This window comes from Phasianus colchicus, chromosome 2 (genome assembly GCF_987193195.1).
Source record: "Phasianus colchicus chromosome 2, bPhaCol1.hap1.1, whole genome shotgun sequence".
In the NCBI taxonomy this organism is placed as follows: domain Eukaryota; kingdom Metazoa; phylum Chordata; class Aves; order Galliformes; family Phasianidae; genus Phasianus; species Phasianus colchicus.
In genome coordinates this window covers 96,304,284-96,320,231 of record NC_143437.1, presented here as the reverse complement: position 1 = coordinate 96,320,231, position 15,948 = coordinate 96,304,284, and the positions used below count along the sequence as shown (strand labels likewise).

Below are 15,948 nucleotides of genomic sequence, written 5' to 3'. Positions count from 1 at the left end.
GTAAAATACCAACCAAAAAGGCATAAGAAGCACACTTGCAGGGCAGACCTTGTTACTGAGGCATCGTATCATTGAAGTCAGTACTTAAGTGACTTTCAGTCTCATCAGGAATTAACGTGGCTTCACTGCAACTCATTCTACCTGAGACCATAGGAAACTCCTCCACATTCCACACACCATTACCATAGCTGTATTAAGCATACTGCTTGTCACTGAATAGCATTCTTTGTTATCTTCCTTTGATACTAAACATTAAAACCAACCTAACAAGATGCAGAACCAGAGGATGTTGCCCAATTAGCTGGCTTTACCCTGAACCACTTATAGCAGTAGACTCCCAGTTAAGCACAATCATTTAATTCAACATCTGCCAACCAGACAGCAGGAGTTATTTCCTGCAGAACTTGCATTTCCTCAGGAAGTCCGCAATGCAGAAGGAAATTAACACACAGCTTTGCCCATTGGAGTACTGAAGCCAGAACAGCTTCAAATCCAACCAGCTCTTTATTACTAAATAATGTTCCCAGACATCAAAAAAAGTCCACAAGCCAGTGGCATATTATTTTTCAGTACACAGAGTATCAACTTATCCATTTGTTCACCTGCCATGCCAAGTTCCTTTATGTTCTTCAACAGATTTAAATATCACTATTTTGTAGCACCATTCATTTATCTTACATACCAGGAGAAGCACAAGTCACAACATTTAAGGCCCCAAAATTCTCAAGACTTACATTTTACCCATTAGAGTATTTCAAGACAATTCTTTATTTTGAAAAATAAAGTGCCTGGTTTATGTACAAACTATTAAAATAATAGTTAAAAAAGTAAACTTAAAACCTGCCAAGAAAGCAGTGATGTCATGCTGTTGCCTCCAGGGTATTCAGTGAGTTTAAGACCAGAAATTCTCAACTGCTTCTTTATGCAGTTAGAGAAGCTAGTGGTAAGTTGCCCATTACCCCCCATCTAGCAGTAGGATGATGCCCACATTTCATAAAATAAGAGTAACATGTTCCACCTAAGCATTCTAATTAACAGCTTTGGCAAAACCTAATAAAAAGGGATCTTGCTGTCAGAGCTACACTAGCCTCCTTAGAGTACCAGTATCACCACACTTCTCAAGAGTGGGATTTTAACACAAATATCAAGGCATGGTGACTCAATATGCTTGACATTTCCTTGCAAAGAGGGGAGCATACACACTAACTCATGTCTCAGTCCTTTTAAAATTCTGCATCCAGGGTGAAAGAATTGTCTGTGGGCTTTGACATGACTCCCATCCTCTGATATTCACCTACTCGCTTCTCAAAGAAATTGGTCTTGCCTTCCAGAGAGATGTTTTCCATGAAATCAAAAGGATTCTCCACCTTGTATATCTGAAATGCAAAGGCAATTCTATAGTCACGACAATTCTCAAATCTTCAATACAAGAAAACATTTTAAAAAGTGGTAAAGAAGAGGTGTGCTATTATGCTATTAGTGGGCTTATTAGCTAAGTAAACCAGTTTTGATATCAAGCCTTTTCTACTATGTTCATTTCTGTCTTTAAACTGCAGCTTATTCAGTAGAGAAGCACAGCAGTTCTTACATGGTTTTCATCAGCATCCTTTTGCTTTTTTTCCTGTGGCTATCCAAACAGTTTTTAAAACTGTGGGACTACTAACTGAGTTTATATCAATAATGCTGCTGCCATTTTAAACTCTGGATTTCTGGAAGAAATTAAACTTAATATGATCTTTTCCCCCATGACAAATTCTGTGTATTAGCCTTACCTTTCTAAATCCCAGTTCCAACATCAGTCGGTCTGCTACGAACTCTATGTATTGTTTCATTAAAGTGCAGTTCATGCCAATCAACTTAACAGGCAGTGCCTCCGTCAAGAATTCCTGCAGATAATAGAAGCACATCGTGTACAGAAGCTGGCATTCATTCTGAGCTGTCTAGGGTAATGTTATACCCAACAGCTCCAAAGCTTCGCACTTAATTGTAATCAAGTTCCCAAACAAGGAGCAGACAATTACCTGTTCTATGAGAACTGCATTCATGATGATTTCCTTTACTCTTTCCTCCGTTGGTTTGCGAATCAAATGCTTGAACATGAGGCAGGCAAAATCACAGTGCAAACCCTTGAAGGAAGTATCAGAAAGTTCTTTGAGGAATACTGATTTAAAAGAACCACTTGCATCAGTAACACAGAATATAGAGCCTGAAGTCTAAACACCATCTTGGTACTTGCTACAGTGCTGCTATCTATACAAAACTTTCTGCCTAACCAGAAGGATGTACACTTGAATTCAGGCCGTACCAACTGCACGTGTTCCCACAGCAAGGTACACTGAGAGCAAGAGCTGGTGAGAAACTTGACGCTACTTTAGTTAGTAAAATGGTGCTTTCATTCATTCACTGCTGTAAGGTCCATCCACGATGCCACATATTTACACTTTTTTAGTGAGCTTTACAGACTGCCCATTTCTAAATGTATTCCTGCTGTAAAATAGAGGCTCTAATAAGCTACGTGGCACATTACCACCTTAACTGCTGGAACTCGATTCTTACCTCATCTCTGCTGATGAGCTCATTAGAAAAAGTGAGTCCAGGCATTAAGCCTCTTTTCTTCAGCCAAAAAATTGATGCAAAAGAGCCAGAAAAAAAGATTCCTTCCACTGCTGCAAATGCTACTACACGTTCTCCTGTTAAGAGAAAACAGAGTGATATTAACCATAAAAACTTACGAGGATTAATACTCAGAAGTTGTGATAAGAGCAGCAAGCAGACCCCCAAAGAGGAATTAAGAAGCTTCTACTCAAGTGTGCTACAGGTCATACTGAAAACCATCATAGTAAAAGTTTCTGGTAATTAAGTAAAGCTCTAAAACATCATAGATAGTAAAAACAGTAGCTGAAGACAAAAATCCTCTGACGTTAACCATCAATACCACCTGCACAAAGTAGACACTTTAGCAGCAGGTTGAAGTCACCATCTGTTCATCCCTCCATTAAGAGGGACACTGGCCACAAAGGATGATTTATTACTAATAAAATGACCTCTTTATTTTTTCAATCTTTGAAGTGAGGCATCAAGAATCACCAGGAAAGAGGAGCCACAGCCTACAACTGTAAAGAGTCACCTGGTGGAGCACTGTTCTGATCACTTTAGCAGTTTGCTCAGTCAGCCAAATGAATGGTGACTGCCACATACATTATCATCATTCAGAACACCAACAACAGTTCTACAAACACTGATGCCATTCTGCATGATTAAAGTTGTCTTTATCTCCATAATTAAGCTAAAGAGCATTTATTCATCCATTGTGTGACAAAAATAATCCCTGTGAACTATGAAGTCTAGAGAAATAGTGGTTCCTCCGATCTGCTAGGGGAGGAATTTCACTTTGCTTCCAATAGACATGCTCACCATATGTTGCTTTCTTGTCCCCAATCCAGCGTATGGCCCAGTCAGCCTTCTTCTGAACACATGGTAATGTTTCAATAGCATTAAAAAGGAATTCCCTGAAAAGCAGAGAACTCATCAGTATGAGACATGAGTACAACAACAAATTCATAGCCATAGATGGTCTTGTTCTCTTACAAGTGGTCTGCAGCCTCACCCATAATATTTCAGCATCTTCCCATATTATTTCACACCAGTTGAGCTCCATTTATGTCCATCTACTCTGTTTACATCGCTTTCCCTGTCAGGCCAACATCAGTTCACATGAATTGAACTGAACTATGACAATATCTAGGAGAATTCTGTTTCACAAAGTATGATACTTGAAGGAGGCTTTCCAAACTACAGACTAACCAGCTTCCAGTTTTCAGTGACAAAAGTTACTAAGACACTTCCAGAAACAATCCTTCAGAGCCACTGCTAGGTTCAGTGAACCCACCACGAGGGTTTATCGTAGTTTTATATACACTCATATTTGTCTTTTGTTTTTTATAGTTACATTCTTTAGTTCCAGGTGCTAAGTGGTTGCAGTTTCATTTCACTTAAGTGAGGTCTCACACACATAAGAGCAGATATTTTTGAGTGAAGTTGCACCTAAGCAGCTCTTTAAGCAGTATTTTATGTAAGTCTTGTTTAAACCAAAAATCAGTTTTCAATTTGCAGTAACTGATAGGCAACACATCTCAACAATTAAGAGCTTCAAACCTTTCATTATAAGGCAATACCAACCTCTCTTTAGAATCTTTAATGTACGTGTCAATGAGAAGACTGTACATTTCTGAATGTATATTTTCCATGGCAATCTGGAAGCCATAGAAACAACGTGCTTCTGTGATTTGCACTTCTTGACTGAACCGCTCCACCTAGAGGAAACAAATGAGCATTTGTGAACACGTTTATAACAAAGCTGCAGGTCAGAGGCATTGATGCTGCCTGCAACAACTACGGCTCAGCCCACAGAACTCTGCAGATCAACTCCAGATGCATGGGCTTCAACATGAAGAGCAGTAGTAGCCCCTCACAGTTACAAGTCACAGACCCATAGAACCATTTGTATTGGAATCACAAGGTTGGAAAGGACCTGCAAGATCATCTAATCTAAAAGTCCTCCCATTACCATTGCTGCCACAAGCACTAAGCCATATCTCATGGCTCCTCATCCAGACGCCTCTTGAACACTGCAAGGACAGTGACTCCACCACATCCCTAGGCAGGCCATTCCAGTGCCTAGGGGCCCTTAAAAGCCTTCGATCCAACTCCTTGCAATGAGCAGGGATACCTACAGCTCCATCTGGTGCTCAGCACCACATCCAGCCTGACCTTGGGTGTCCCCAAGGATGGGCATCTACCACCTCTCCAGGCAAGCTGAACACATTACTAAGGGCAGCGATGCTCCCATCAGGCTCTTCCCACGCACTCACCAAGTTCTCGTTCACGATGCCATCACTGGCAGCAAAGAAGGCAAGGACGTGAGAGATGAAGTACTTCTCCTCGGGCTTCAGGGACTCCCAGTGCTGCAGATCCTTGGACAGATCCACCTACACACGAATAAGGGCCGCTGAGATGTGTGCCAGGGCCCAGGGCCGCCCCGCACTGAGGCACGGCCGAGGGGAGCGACGCCGGAGCGCGCTGTGAAAGAGCCGATGGAGGTGCACCGGGGGACACCTCACCTCCTCCGCCGTCCAGAAGGAAGCCTCGGCCTTCTTGTACATCCGCCAGATGTCATGGTACTGGATGGGGAAAATGACGAACCGCCGGGGGTTCTCCCGCAGCAGCGGTTCCTCCTCCTCCTCCGCGCCCCGCGCCACCTGCGGGGAGCACAGAGCGGCTCGGGACGGGACGGCACCGCGGGGAGGCGGCGAAGGAACGGGGGCAGCGCGGGGAAAGCGGTCCTCAGGGGAAGGTGGCGGCAAAGGGGAGCGCGGGGCCGCGAGCACTCACCGGCTTCCCTTCGCTCTCCTGGAAGATCTTGCGCGCTGTCTTGCTGGCCAGGACGCGGCTGCTGCTGAGCGCGGGCGGCTGTGAGGAGAGAGGCGCGGGAGCGGTGAGATCTCCGTCATATCGGGCGAGAGGCAGGAGGAAGGGAAGAAGGGAGAAAGGGAGGGCGCTCACCGTGTTCTCCTTGTCGCTCAGCGCCAGGTTCTTCAGGGGGGACAGCCGGGGCTGCTCCTGGCGGGCGGCGAGCGGGACGCGAGCAGACAGCATGGCGGCGGCGCGGGAAAAGAGTAAGCGCGGGCCGGCCGCGCGCTTCTTTATATCCCCTTCGAACTTGGCGCCAGAACACTCGGCTGCCAATCACAGCGCACGCCGAGCCCGCGGCCGCCCGCCCCCCGACGCCTATTGGCTAGAATGCCGGCCGGGACCCCGCCTCCCATTGTAGCGGCGAAGGCGGGAGGAAGGAGCCGCCCGGCGCTTGGGCCGTCTTGGGGAGCAAAACCGCGGGAAAGTGAGGAGGCCCCGCCCCTCGCTCTGCCCCACGCCCCGGCGGCCCGCCCCTACGGCCGGCCATGGCCGGGACGGCGGCGTTTGCCCCTTCCAGGGCTGTGGCGAGGGGAATCCCTTTTCTCCATGCAGCTTTCCAGCCGCTCTGCCCCAAGCCTGCAGCGCTGCCTGGGGTTGTTGTGGCCAAAGTGCAGGACCCGGCACCTGGTCTTGTTGGACTTCGTCCCATTGGCCTCAGCCTAGCGATCCAGCCTGTCCAGATCCCTTTGTAGGGCTTTCCTATTCCCGGCAGATCGACATTTCCTCCCAGCTTGGTGTCGTCTGCAGACTTACTGAGGGTAAAAAAATATGGAACGCCTCAGGCATTTGCCCAGCAGCCCCAGAGCAGCAGCCCAGCCGACTGTAGGGCCAGGCTGTCGCAGGCTGAACGTGGCATTTGTCACCGTGGTCCATCAAACGCTGTCCTGGTCGCCAGGCAGGCGGTACCTGGAGGTAATGCCTCCAATTCCAGTCAGCCCCAATCATCATCAAAGCAGTTCACAGGAGCAGCGCTGATCTGGGTGCCCTCCTCAGCATCCCTGTGCGCATGGCAGCTGGGACAGCGAGACCAGGCACTTCAAGAACATCACTCCTCCATATCGCTTCTACCGTCAGCTTTTCAAGCAGAACTGACATGTAGGAGATATGGCCTAACTAGAGCAAGTGTGCATCTCAACTCCCTCTTGGCACAGGTGGAAAATTACTGGCCGTCCCCACTCACAGAGCCCATCAATCTTCCTTTGGGTTACATTCCTCTGCGTTGACTCACATGAAGCTGTGTGTGCCGGAAGGCAGCTCCAGCTCCCTCCTTCCCGAGCACCAAAGGTGGCTCACGTTAAGCAGAGCTGCGGCACAGCACAGCTCTGGTGCGCCTCATCAACTGCTGCTGCAGCACCGGCTTCTGGCCCCGGAAATCCAGCCTGTTGTGTCTGCAGAACATCCAGGAGCCGCAGTACTGCAAGATGCAGCCCAGCGCTGTGTCACCGCGATCCGCCCCCCGGCGGCCGTAACCCGGCGGGGACGGGAGAGGGAGCCCGCGGCCTCCGAACGGCTCCGAGCGGGGAAGCAGATGAGCAATGATAGGGTGAATGTCCCGCTGGGAACTGCCAGCTCCTGTCCTGTCCCACCGCTTCCACAAAACGCCCCTCCACAGCCCGAAAATGTGTTCAGCTGGGAAACAGTGGGAGCGCATCTGGTGCACTTTGAAAGACCTCCCTGATGGAAAAGCCCCAAACCAGCAGAGAAAATAACCCCGTGGTGTGGCAAAGAAACCTCTATCAAGTAGTCCTGGCCCTGTCCTTTTCTCCCTGCACTGCAGTACCTGGGACACCATAAACCCAGAAGGACCTCACAGAGTTGGACTAGATAATCTTAGTGTTCCTTTCCAACCTTAATGATTCTATGATTCTATTCAGGCTGGATATTAGGAAACATTTCTTCTTCAGAAAGAGTGGTGAGGCAGTGGCACAGGCTGCCCAGGGAGGTGGTGGAGTCACCGTCCCTGGAGGTGTTCAAGATCCTTGGAGATGTGGCACTGAGGGACGTGGTCAGTGGGCATGGTGTGGATGGGTTGTTGGTTACACAAGATGATCTTAGAGGTCTTTTCCACTTTAATGATTCTGTGATTCTGTTCAGAGGACATCACACCCCTGCAAATGCTGGACCCTCCTCTGGTTTCATGGAGATGTCTTTATCTGAACAAGAACCACGTGACTTGGCCATTGCCTACTCACAGCCTTCAAGAGTGGGTTACATCACCCCCAAGGACACAACCCTGCAGCTGCAGCGCCGACAGGCGGTGAGCAACTGAGGGAGGTACAGCCTTCCTCAGCCCTAGAACCAGGTGGCTGCAGCCAATGCCCCCAGCAGAAGCCATCCCTGCTGCTGTAATTCCTGTGCCAGGTCGCATCCAGCCTGGGTACCCCTCTGAGTAATAAATACTGATTTTCCTTGTGTTCACCTCTGCTCCAGCAGGAACACCCAGAGCTGGGTGCCCAGCACCCCATCCAGGTGGTTTCTGGAGATCTCCAAGCAGGAGACCTCCCAGCCTTTAAGCAATCCAAACAGACCCATGGCATCAATTCCTGACTCCTAAAGGTAACGTGGTTAGTGCTCACTATTTGAGGGGTACTCATAAATATCAGCATTTACTGGTGTGATAGACAGCAGTGACTTCTCTCACCAAACTGGACAAATGTTTTGTTGTTCTTTCACTTACCTCCTTTCCATATGCCTCCAGCAGTTATGTTTTAGGAGCATGCTTTTAGCTAGATTCTTCTCACTGTTTGTTCACGCCTGTTCAAGCTGCTATAACATTGTACAACCTGTCATGGTTGATTTACATTTAGCACTGTGAAGAAAAAAGACTGACGATTGGAGTTTAGAGAGCAAAAATATGGTGAGGCTGGGCTTTGGGGTGTGTTTGGGGTTTTTTGGACCTAAAGACCTTTAAGCAGTGAGCTCAGACAAACAGCTTTCTGATCCAGGAAAGCTCCCTGATCACAGTTCAGCATTTTACCAGCTGTGTTTTGTTCACCAAGGGAAGGGCAAAGGGCCTCCCGCTCACAGCCCTCTCAAGAAGAGTCTCATTTGAAACTTAAATAACCTCCTTATGGGAAGTTCTTCTGGAAGTGGCGTAAAAGCAAACTTTAAAAGAAACTAAGAAAAAGAAAAGGAAGAAGAAATCTTATCCTTCTTTCCCCTGCAGACTTTGGCTGCTGTGGTTACTCACTGTGCTGGGAAGAGCCCTTTATTCTGCTTGCTGGGAGCACAATAGAAATCTCAGTGGGATGCCTCTCAGTACCAGCCTGTGTTTGTAGCACAGTGCATGACATTTTTAGCATGATTAAAATAAAGGTTATGAAACTCATGTATGAAATTCATATAGAAATCTGGATGCTGCAAAAAAAGCTGAAGAAAGTTAAGTAACAAATCAAAGCATTGAGAAGTGCTTGTGTCCCTCCCGATGATAGCCGTTAAAAGTCAGTTGGAAGGGACCCTTAAAGGCCAGCTGGTCCAACTCCCCTGCAATGAACAGGAACACCCACAGCTCCATCGGGTGCTCAGAGCCCCATCCAGCCTCACCTCAGGTGTCCCCAGGGTTGGGGCATCCACCACCTCTCTGGGCAGCCTGTGCCAGTGCCTCACCGCCCTTATTGTAAGAGGTTTGTTCCCCTGATGTTTGAAAAGGACAATTTAAGGCTACACCTGTATCAGCAACACATTCTAGAAGTCATTACCACGTTCCTGTGGGCGATCAAATCGAGGTAACCTCGGCACAACACTCGATGGGTTGATGTTAATGGGTTACAGGACGTGTGAGTAACCCCCTGCAGAGGAATGCAAAGCACTGCAGGAACGTGCCCTGCTCCCGGTGTGACCCTGCAGTCCTAACTGAGTACTTCTCCATCTCAGGAGCAGCAGATGGCGCAGGTCACACCCTCAAGCAGTCTCTGTGCTGTTTCAATAGTTCTGCAAAAGCCCAATAAACCTGCCGTCCCAGGAGGCTGAGACCCACACCTCTGAGATAGCTGCCCCCTGGGGACCCTCAGAGCAGAAGGGCGCGTTGAGCTCTGCTGCACCCAGCACAGTAGCCCCTGAAACGGTGCCAGCTGTTGAGTCGGGGCTTTGCCTGCTCCAACTGACTCAGCTGGAAGCAGGCTGGCACCAAGCTGTGCCGGGAGCAAGGCACCACCGTCAGCACAAAGCGAGTCCACGCACACAGCTTTGTAGCACACCATTTATTATTGCCATCATTATGACACCAAGGCGTCAAACAAGATGCTGGAGATTAAACAGCAACAGTTAGCACGCTAATGGGCATGCTGGCGTGCAGCCCCACACCCTGCTCCACAGCAGGCAGACCACACAGACCTGCAAGATACTGCAGCCTGCCCCAGTGCAATGAAATCCTCACCTGTCCATCTCTCGATCAGAGCTCTGAGTTGCTAGAAATAACGTGGCCCTGCTCTGCTGCACTTTCCTATTTTATTATTATTATTTTTTTACCTCTGGCAGGTTTGCAAGGGTCAGTGGTTAGTAGCTCTTCATTCCTCTACCAGAAGACACATCATGGATGCCATCAGAAACACCACCCAGGCACTGCTCGCTGCACTCAGGCTTTGAAAGCCTTGCAGCTATCCTGCCAAACCCAAAATGGCAGGCTGTTGGAGAGACTCACTGTGCCCGTACCTGCACAGAAGCACCAAGGACATCCTCCAGCAGCCCCCACAAAGCAAGAGCTCGCTTTCAAGTCACTAATGTGCATCACCATATTGTCAGCCAATGGAAGTGTCCAAGGGGCTCTTCCGTGGCCCTTTTAGCTGTGGCTTTAAAGTAAGAAAGAACCTTCTAATTAAATACAGCTACGCTCACTTCAAAAACCTACCCCCATTATTGGGAGGTTCAGCACTGGTTCTCCTGAGGATATGGGAGCAATTTACAACAGCCAACAAACCCTCTGCTGTGCTGTTCTGTCCTTTGCAGAGCAGAGGTAACCACATCCACCTGAACAGAGGTGGGGAAGCTTAATTAACTAGTAGTTACACAATGCTTTCACAGGGAAATCTTGTGTTTACAGCTTCGTTTTGTAATAAACAGTGTCAATGTCTCCAGAACTTTAACACCCAATCTGTGTAAGGGACATTTTACAAAGCTCAGCACCAAAATCCCTGTTATTAAGCAACCTATCATTCCTATGTAAGTATGCTGCTGTAGAAGCCCCAACATGCCTCAGAAGAAGCAGGCAGTAGGCAAAAGTTTGACTTGCTCATGACTCAGTGACATGAAGTCATCCTGCTTTAACTAACTGTCTCTGAGCACTACACAGCTGAGAAAAAATAACAAAGGGATGTTCTTCATGTATTCAACATGGGCCCAGCTCAGATGGCTATGTGAACATAGGGGCAGGGGAAAAAAAAAATGATTTGGTGCATTTTGGGCTAAAAGCTGACACATTTTCTATCACTGGTCCAACCCATCTTTTGTTGCTGGTTCCAGCTAACATGTAATACTTCATTTCAATAAACACAAGCTGAGCTGATGGTGTTATTGTAGGTAGCTGGCCAAGCCCACCAGAATATGTTGCTTTTCCAAAGGCTGCCCTTGCTTATCTCTTGGACCAAACCATGCTTCCTTTTGATCACTGCTGGATGCCATTTGAGTACTAATCTCCAGAAGTACCCGAGGCAGCTGACCTTCTTCTTCTGGGTATTTCTTCCCATCTTTGGGAAATACAAGTTTGTCTGCAAGCAAGCACCACTGAAGTGTTGCGGGGAACTGATACAGATATTTCCTATCATCCTGGAGCTGACAAGAGCTCCAGGGGAAGAAAAGGGGAGATTTTTGCAGAGGTGATGTCCAGACGGTATTTATTGTACACAGTAGTTACAATCAAGGGTGCAGATGGTCATTCACAGTCATGCTTGGTGTGATGGTAATGAACTGTTCAGGCCTGTAGAAAAGCAGAGTAACAGCAGAAGAAAACCATGTGAGATTAAAGGAAATGAGGAAGTAATATCACAGATCCCATATTTCTGTTTCAAATTAGTTCTCTAAGCAGAGCATCTTTGCTCCCTGGGGCCTGCCCCCATAAGGTACTCTGCTTTCCCAATTCTTCTGCTCAGATTTTCCATCTTCAGACAAACAGAGCTGTCAAATCCACCAAGACTGAATACATACACACATACCTACCACCAGCTTTCCTTTGGCTTCAGAACAGATATTTCCCTCCTGTGCACCACCCCCTCAATGCTTAAATCTCCATACAAGCAGGGGCAACAAGCCCAGGTTCACCATGTTCCATGTGCTCAGCAGCAGAACATCCCAGGCCAACTTCTCGAGGGGTGATTTACTCTGCCAAGCTGCTTTGTTTTCATCCATTAATCAATGACAGCATGATGGGCAGACAAGCATTTACAGCCCATGACCCCATTGGCCTGGTGTGATGCTGGTCACTTGTGTGGGACCCAGCCAGCAATGCCACCCAGAGAACTGGACTTCAGCCTTCCTTGCAAACAAACGTAGACTCAGAGAATCCATCAGTGTGGTAAATAAGGCTGGCCAGGGCTTGTGCGTGACCCAGAGGCTTTCTGACACAACCTGGCTGCCTTTCTACTGCTCTGGTCTCTCACCCTCACCAAAACTGCACGGCTACACACAAACCATGGCAGTGGCAGGGCAGGCCGGTGGCCTCTCCCCAAAAGTCTCTGAGCCCCTTGGCTAGGCTGCACGGGACTTGACCTCCAGGCCACAGGTGGGCATTCTGACCATTCCAGCCTCTTCCTCTTTCTCCTTCTCCCCTTGGGATGGTCTTTGCCAGCAGGACCAACAGCTTTATGTTCCTCCAGCTGACACAACACCTGGCAAACCCAAACATTTGGATGGGATGGGCCTCATCGTAGTTACCTGCCCGCGGGGCCTGCTGCCAAGTCAGAGCAGGTTGCCCTGGGCCAGGCAAGTTCTGACGGGATGGAGAGCCCCAGCCTCTTTGAGCAGCCTGCTCAGTGCTTCACCACCCTCAGGGTGAAGAACTTTTCCTCATGTTTGATGGGAATTTAGCATCTTGCTGTTTGGTCCTAGTCTAGCTCCATATACACTACAAACAATAACTGGTGGACATACGAATGAGTGTTTGGAATAATCCTGAGCAAAAAGTACTAGGTTTTCAGTAGCCTACTGAAAGCTGTGAGCTCATTTATCTGCGGGAAAAGTAAATAAGCAAATGTCATCATTTTGTCCAATTGTTTTCACAGGTCAGAAGCTGGGGCAGATGCTATTTTCTTTCCCCGTGCAGACAAGTTGCATGTTCATTGACTAAAATAGACCCCAAGTAGAATTTGATTACCCAAATATAGGCTGTTGTCAATGCTCTGCTGTATTCGTGATATCTGTGACTCAGCGATGCTCAAGCAACAGGACAGAAGGCAATGGTCACAAGCTGAAACAAAAGAAATTCTGGCTGTGTGCATGGGAAAAAATCGTTTTCCTAAGAAAATGGTTAAGTGCTGGAGCAAATTCCCCAGAGTCTCCATCCTTGGAGATACTCAACACTGTGTGAAGCCCTGAGCTGTGTGCTAAATGGCCCTGCTTAGACAGTTGGACTGAGATCTATGGCTGTCCCATACAACCTGAATTATTTTATTATTCTGTGATTCTGTGGCCTATAGAGACCTCACACTTTTTGAAGAGGTGGCTGAAGGCCAGGCAAGGTACCTCAAGGGCATCTGGAACGCCTGATGTTTCCATGGGGAGGTTCATCCATTTTGCTAGAGTCTCTGCCCCTTCATGAGCTGGAAAAGAAAAAATGTTCCTTGCCAGTACTGCTGATTTTCCCATCTCTATTCCCAGTCAAGCTATTTTGTGTATCCAGATCTGCCTTTCAGAGAAGATGCACTCATTGAGTTTACAGTCTAAGATTTGGATCTCTGACCCATATTTTGGGGAATTCAGGGGAGTGGCCCTTCCTTTCCTCCTTCTCTTTTGTAACCTCCCAGCAGCACAAGAGTAAGTGCAATGCAAATCCCTGTGCTCCAAAACCTCAGCCCTGTGTTCCAGAACAGCACAGCTTGATGTAGTTAGCTACATGCTGAAAGGTATATTGTACATTAGCTACATGCTGTATGGGTTGACTTTTAGAAAGGAAATGCTTTTAAACTCTTCCCTGCCATTAGTCTCTTCAAATGTGAAATACCAAAAGTTGTACAGGTTCTTTCAACTAGAAAAATGCCAGCACTTCCCCCCAGGTAGAAGCACATCATTCTGCACTTTAAAGCAGAGATAGATGAAAGGAGGGTCTGTTCACAGCTCATGTTGCCAGCAATCCCATTCACACCGCCCTTCCCAGATAAAGTCCTGGGAGCTCCTGCCCTGCCTCACCACTTAGTGGTGCTCCTCCACCCCATTCTATCAGGGCCAGCTTTGGCATCTGTTTCAAACCCCCATAATCCCTGAGTCTGCTTAGCAGACACAGGCTTTCTAGCACCAAAACAGTTCATGCATACCACAAAGAGATCAGGCATGATCGCGTTACAGCCTCTCAGCAAGTTATTCCAGGACTGGAGCCACTGACATTATTCCAGTGCATGCCTCTAACCAGCTCATGTGTGGGACACTGCCCTGGCTGCAGCCTGCAGTGAGCTGGGGGCACACAGGGACAGCCAGTATAGCCCTGCTGCCAGGTGACAGCCCTGTCAGCTCATGTAGATGTCTGAATACCAGGTCAGCTTTATTGCCTGCTGGTAAAATATTAACCTTGGTTATTTTTTCCTCTGTGCAACTGGAGAAACAAATCAGATGCTGTCCAGGAAGCGTAACAGCTTCTGCCTTGGGAAACCAAGCCTGGTACCACCTGCTAGCCCACTCAGTGCTGTCTGGTGCCACCCAGCTTTGTTCAAGGCTGTGCTTGTCCCACTGCACAAGATGTCAGCGTGAGTTTTAGTGGTGTTAAGATGAGGTGCAGCTATGGGAGGGCTTGCTCGCAACTGCAACAGGTGAATCGGTGCCATGGGCACTCCTGGAGGAGACAGCAGCACATGTTCCCCCAGGAATCATGGTTAGGAAGGCAGCTGGTTGGTAACCAAAGTTCTGAAATCAGGCACACTCAAAAGGTAGTATAGGAAAGGGTAAGTAGGGTAGGGTAGGGTAAGGTAGATTAGAGTAGAGTAGAATAGTATAGAATAGAATGGAACAGAATAGAATAGTTCAGCTGGAAGGTATCTTCAAAGATCACCAAGTCCAACTACCTGATCATTTCAGGGCTAATCAAAAGTTAAAGCATGTTATTGAGGGCATTAGCCTCTTGAACACTGACAGGCCTGGAGCATCAAGCACCTCTCTAGGAAGCCTGTTAAATAAATAAAGGTATTGCCAAATCTTTTCTTCCAGCAAGTATTCATACAGAGCTGAAGTATGGGCGCAGGGCTTGAGGGTGATGTGGTCACCCAGCTGAGGGACCTGAGGTCCAGACCCAGCAGCTCTAACAGCACATTGGGCCCTGCTGAGGTCTGGGACATAGAGCCTTGCTAGCTGAAATCCCACAGCCTGCCTGAGACTGAGGATGTTAGGCTTTCTACAATCAGCCAGTCTTCATAGACTTCAGCCTTGCCCACACTGAAGGGGAGAAACAAGCTCATAAGACTGGAACATGGTTTCTGCTGGGAAGGGGAGGTTCACCTCTATGGTTCATCTCCTGCTGGTTGCTTTCATACACCCACGGTGTCTCCGCAGAGCTCTTCACCTCCCCTGCCCTTCCCTTCATACCTGAGATGCAGAAAGAAAAAACCCTTTTGCTGACAATGCTTAGGGTGCAGTAAAATCCAAGATGTGTTGAAAGGACACTCTTAAAAACCAGGCTTTTAGATTTAAAGATGTGTTCTCAGCAGTTCTTTTGCAAATTGGATGAGTCAAACTCAGCACTGGGCCAAAGCCCAGCTCCACTAGTTTCATAGGGGCAGCCTCAGTCCCTCCTCCACCCGTGGTTTCCCCACCACATCCCATCCTGTGCAGAATGGTTCTCTGGGGCTCACTGGCCTCCATCTCATGGCTGTTTTCCCTGAGATAGCAAAGCCACCCTCAGGCAGACACTGCTGGCCCTGCACTCCCCAGCCCAGATCACAGAATCATAAAATCACAGAATCATAGAATGGCCTGGGTTTAAAAAGATCTCAAAGATCACCTAGTTTCAACCCCCTGCTATGTGTGGTCGCCAACCACCAGACCAGGCTGCCCAGAGCCACATCCAGCCTGGCCTTGAAGCTCCTTCCATGTCACAATGGGAGATGGTCACAGGCACAGGACGTGACCCCACACCAACTCCAAAGAGCCATCACCATTAGGTTTGGGGCCAGAAAAGGCAGGTGCAGGCAACAGCTGGGAAAAGGCTTTGGAAGTGAGGGCAGCGGTAGTGTTGTGTGATAGAGGCACTGTGATGTGAGCAATGCACACAACCTTTCTGCTGCACGCCAGTTAATGCTAAAAGGCAGATTAATAACTAAACCTGCTCACTGAGGTGTGATGCCG

The 15,948-nt window shown here is 48.1% G+C and overlaps 1 protein-coding gene and 1 long non-coding RNA gene across 2 annotated transcripts; both read right to left on the bottom strand.

Moving 5' to 3' along the window:
* Nucleotides 1–453: 453 nt before the first annotated feature.
* Nucleotides 454–5,696, bottom strand: RRM2 (ribonucleotide reductase regulatory subunit M2). The gene is made up of 10 exons (XM_031611058.2): nucleotides 5,563–5,696; nucleotides 5,392–5,469; nucleotides 5,121–5,258; nucleotides 4,872–4,988; nucleotides 4,180–4,313; nucleotides 3,415–3,509; nucleotides 2,557–2,690; nucleotides 2,022–2,126; nucleotides 1,773–1,886; nucleotides 454–1,376 (listed from the first exon to the last, which is right to left on the bottom strand). The coding sequence occupies exons 1-10, from the start codon at nucleotides 5,653–5,655 to the stop codon at nucleotides 1,224–1,226; spliced, it is 1,161 nt and encodes a 386-aa protein (XP_031466918.2). The 5' UTR covers nucleotides 5,656–5,696; the 3' UTR covers nucleotides 454–1,223.
* Nucleotides 5,697–10,530: 4,834 nt separating this feature from the next.
* Nucleotides 10,531–15,688, bottom strand: LOC116240702 (uncharacterized). The gene is made up of 5 exons (XR_016464525.1): nucleotides 15,605–15,688; nucleotides 15,103–15,189; nucleotides 13,144–13,220; nucleotides 12,776–12,868; nucleotides 10,531–11,383 (listed from the first exon to the last, which is right to left on the bottom strand). It is a non-coding gene; the product is annotated as an uncharacterized LOC116240702 (long non-coding RNA).
* Between the last annotated feature and the right edge of the window lie 260 nt (nucleotides 15,689–15,948).

Excerpts from the sequence above, each read along its gene's own strand:
- RRM2 (XM_031611058.2), bottom strand. The coding sequence starts at position 5,655 with ATGCTGTCTGCTCGCGTCCCGCTCGCCGCCCGCCAGGAGCAGCCCCGG. Across the intron at positions 4,314-4,871 it reads GCATCGTGAACGAGAACTTG|GTGGAGCGGTTCAGTCAAGA; the intron begins GTGAGTGCGTGG and ends TGTTTCCTCTAG. Across the intron at positions 1,887-2,021 it reads ATGCAGTTCTCATAGAACAG|GAATTCTTGACGGAGGCACT; the intron begins GTAATTGTCTGC and ends TATTATCTGCAG.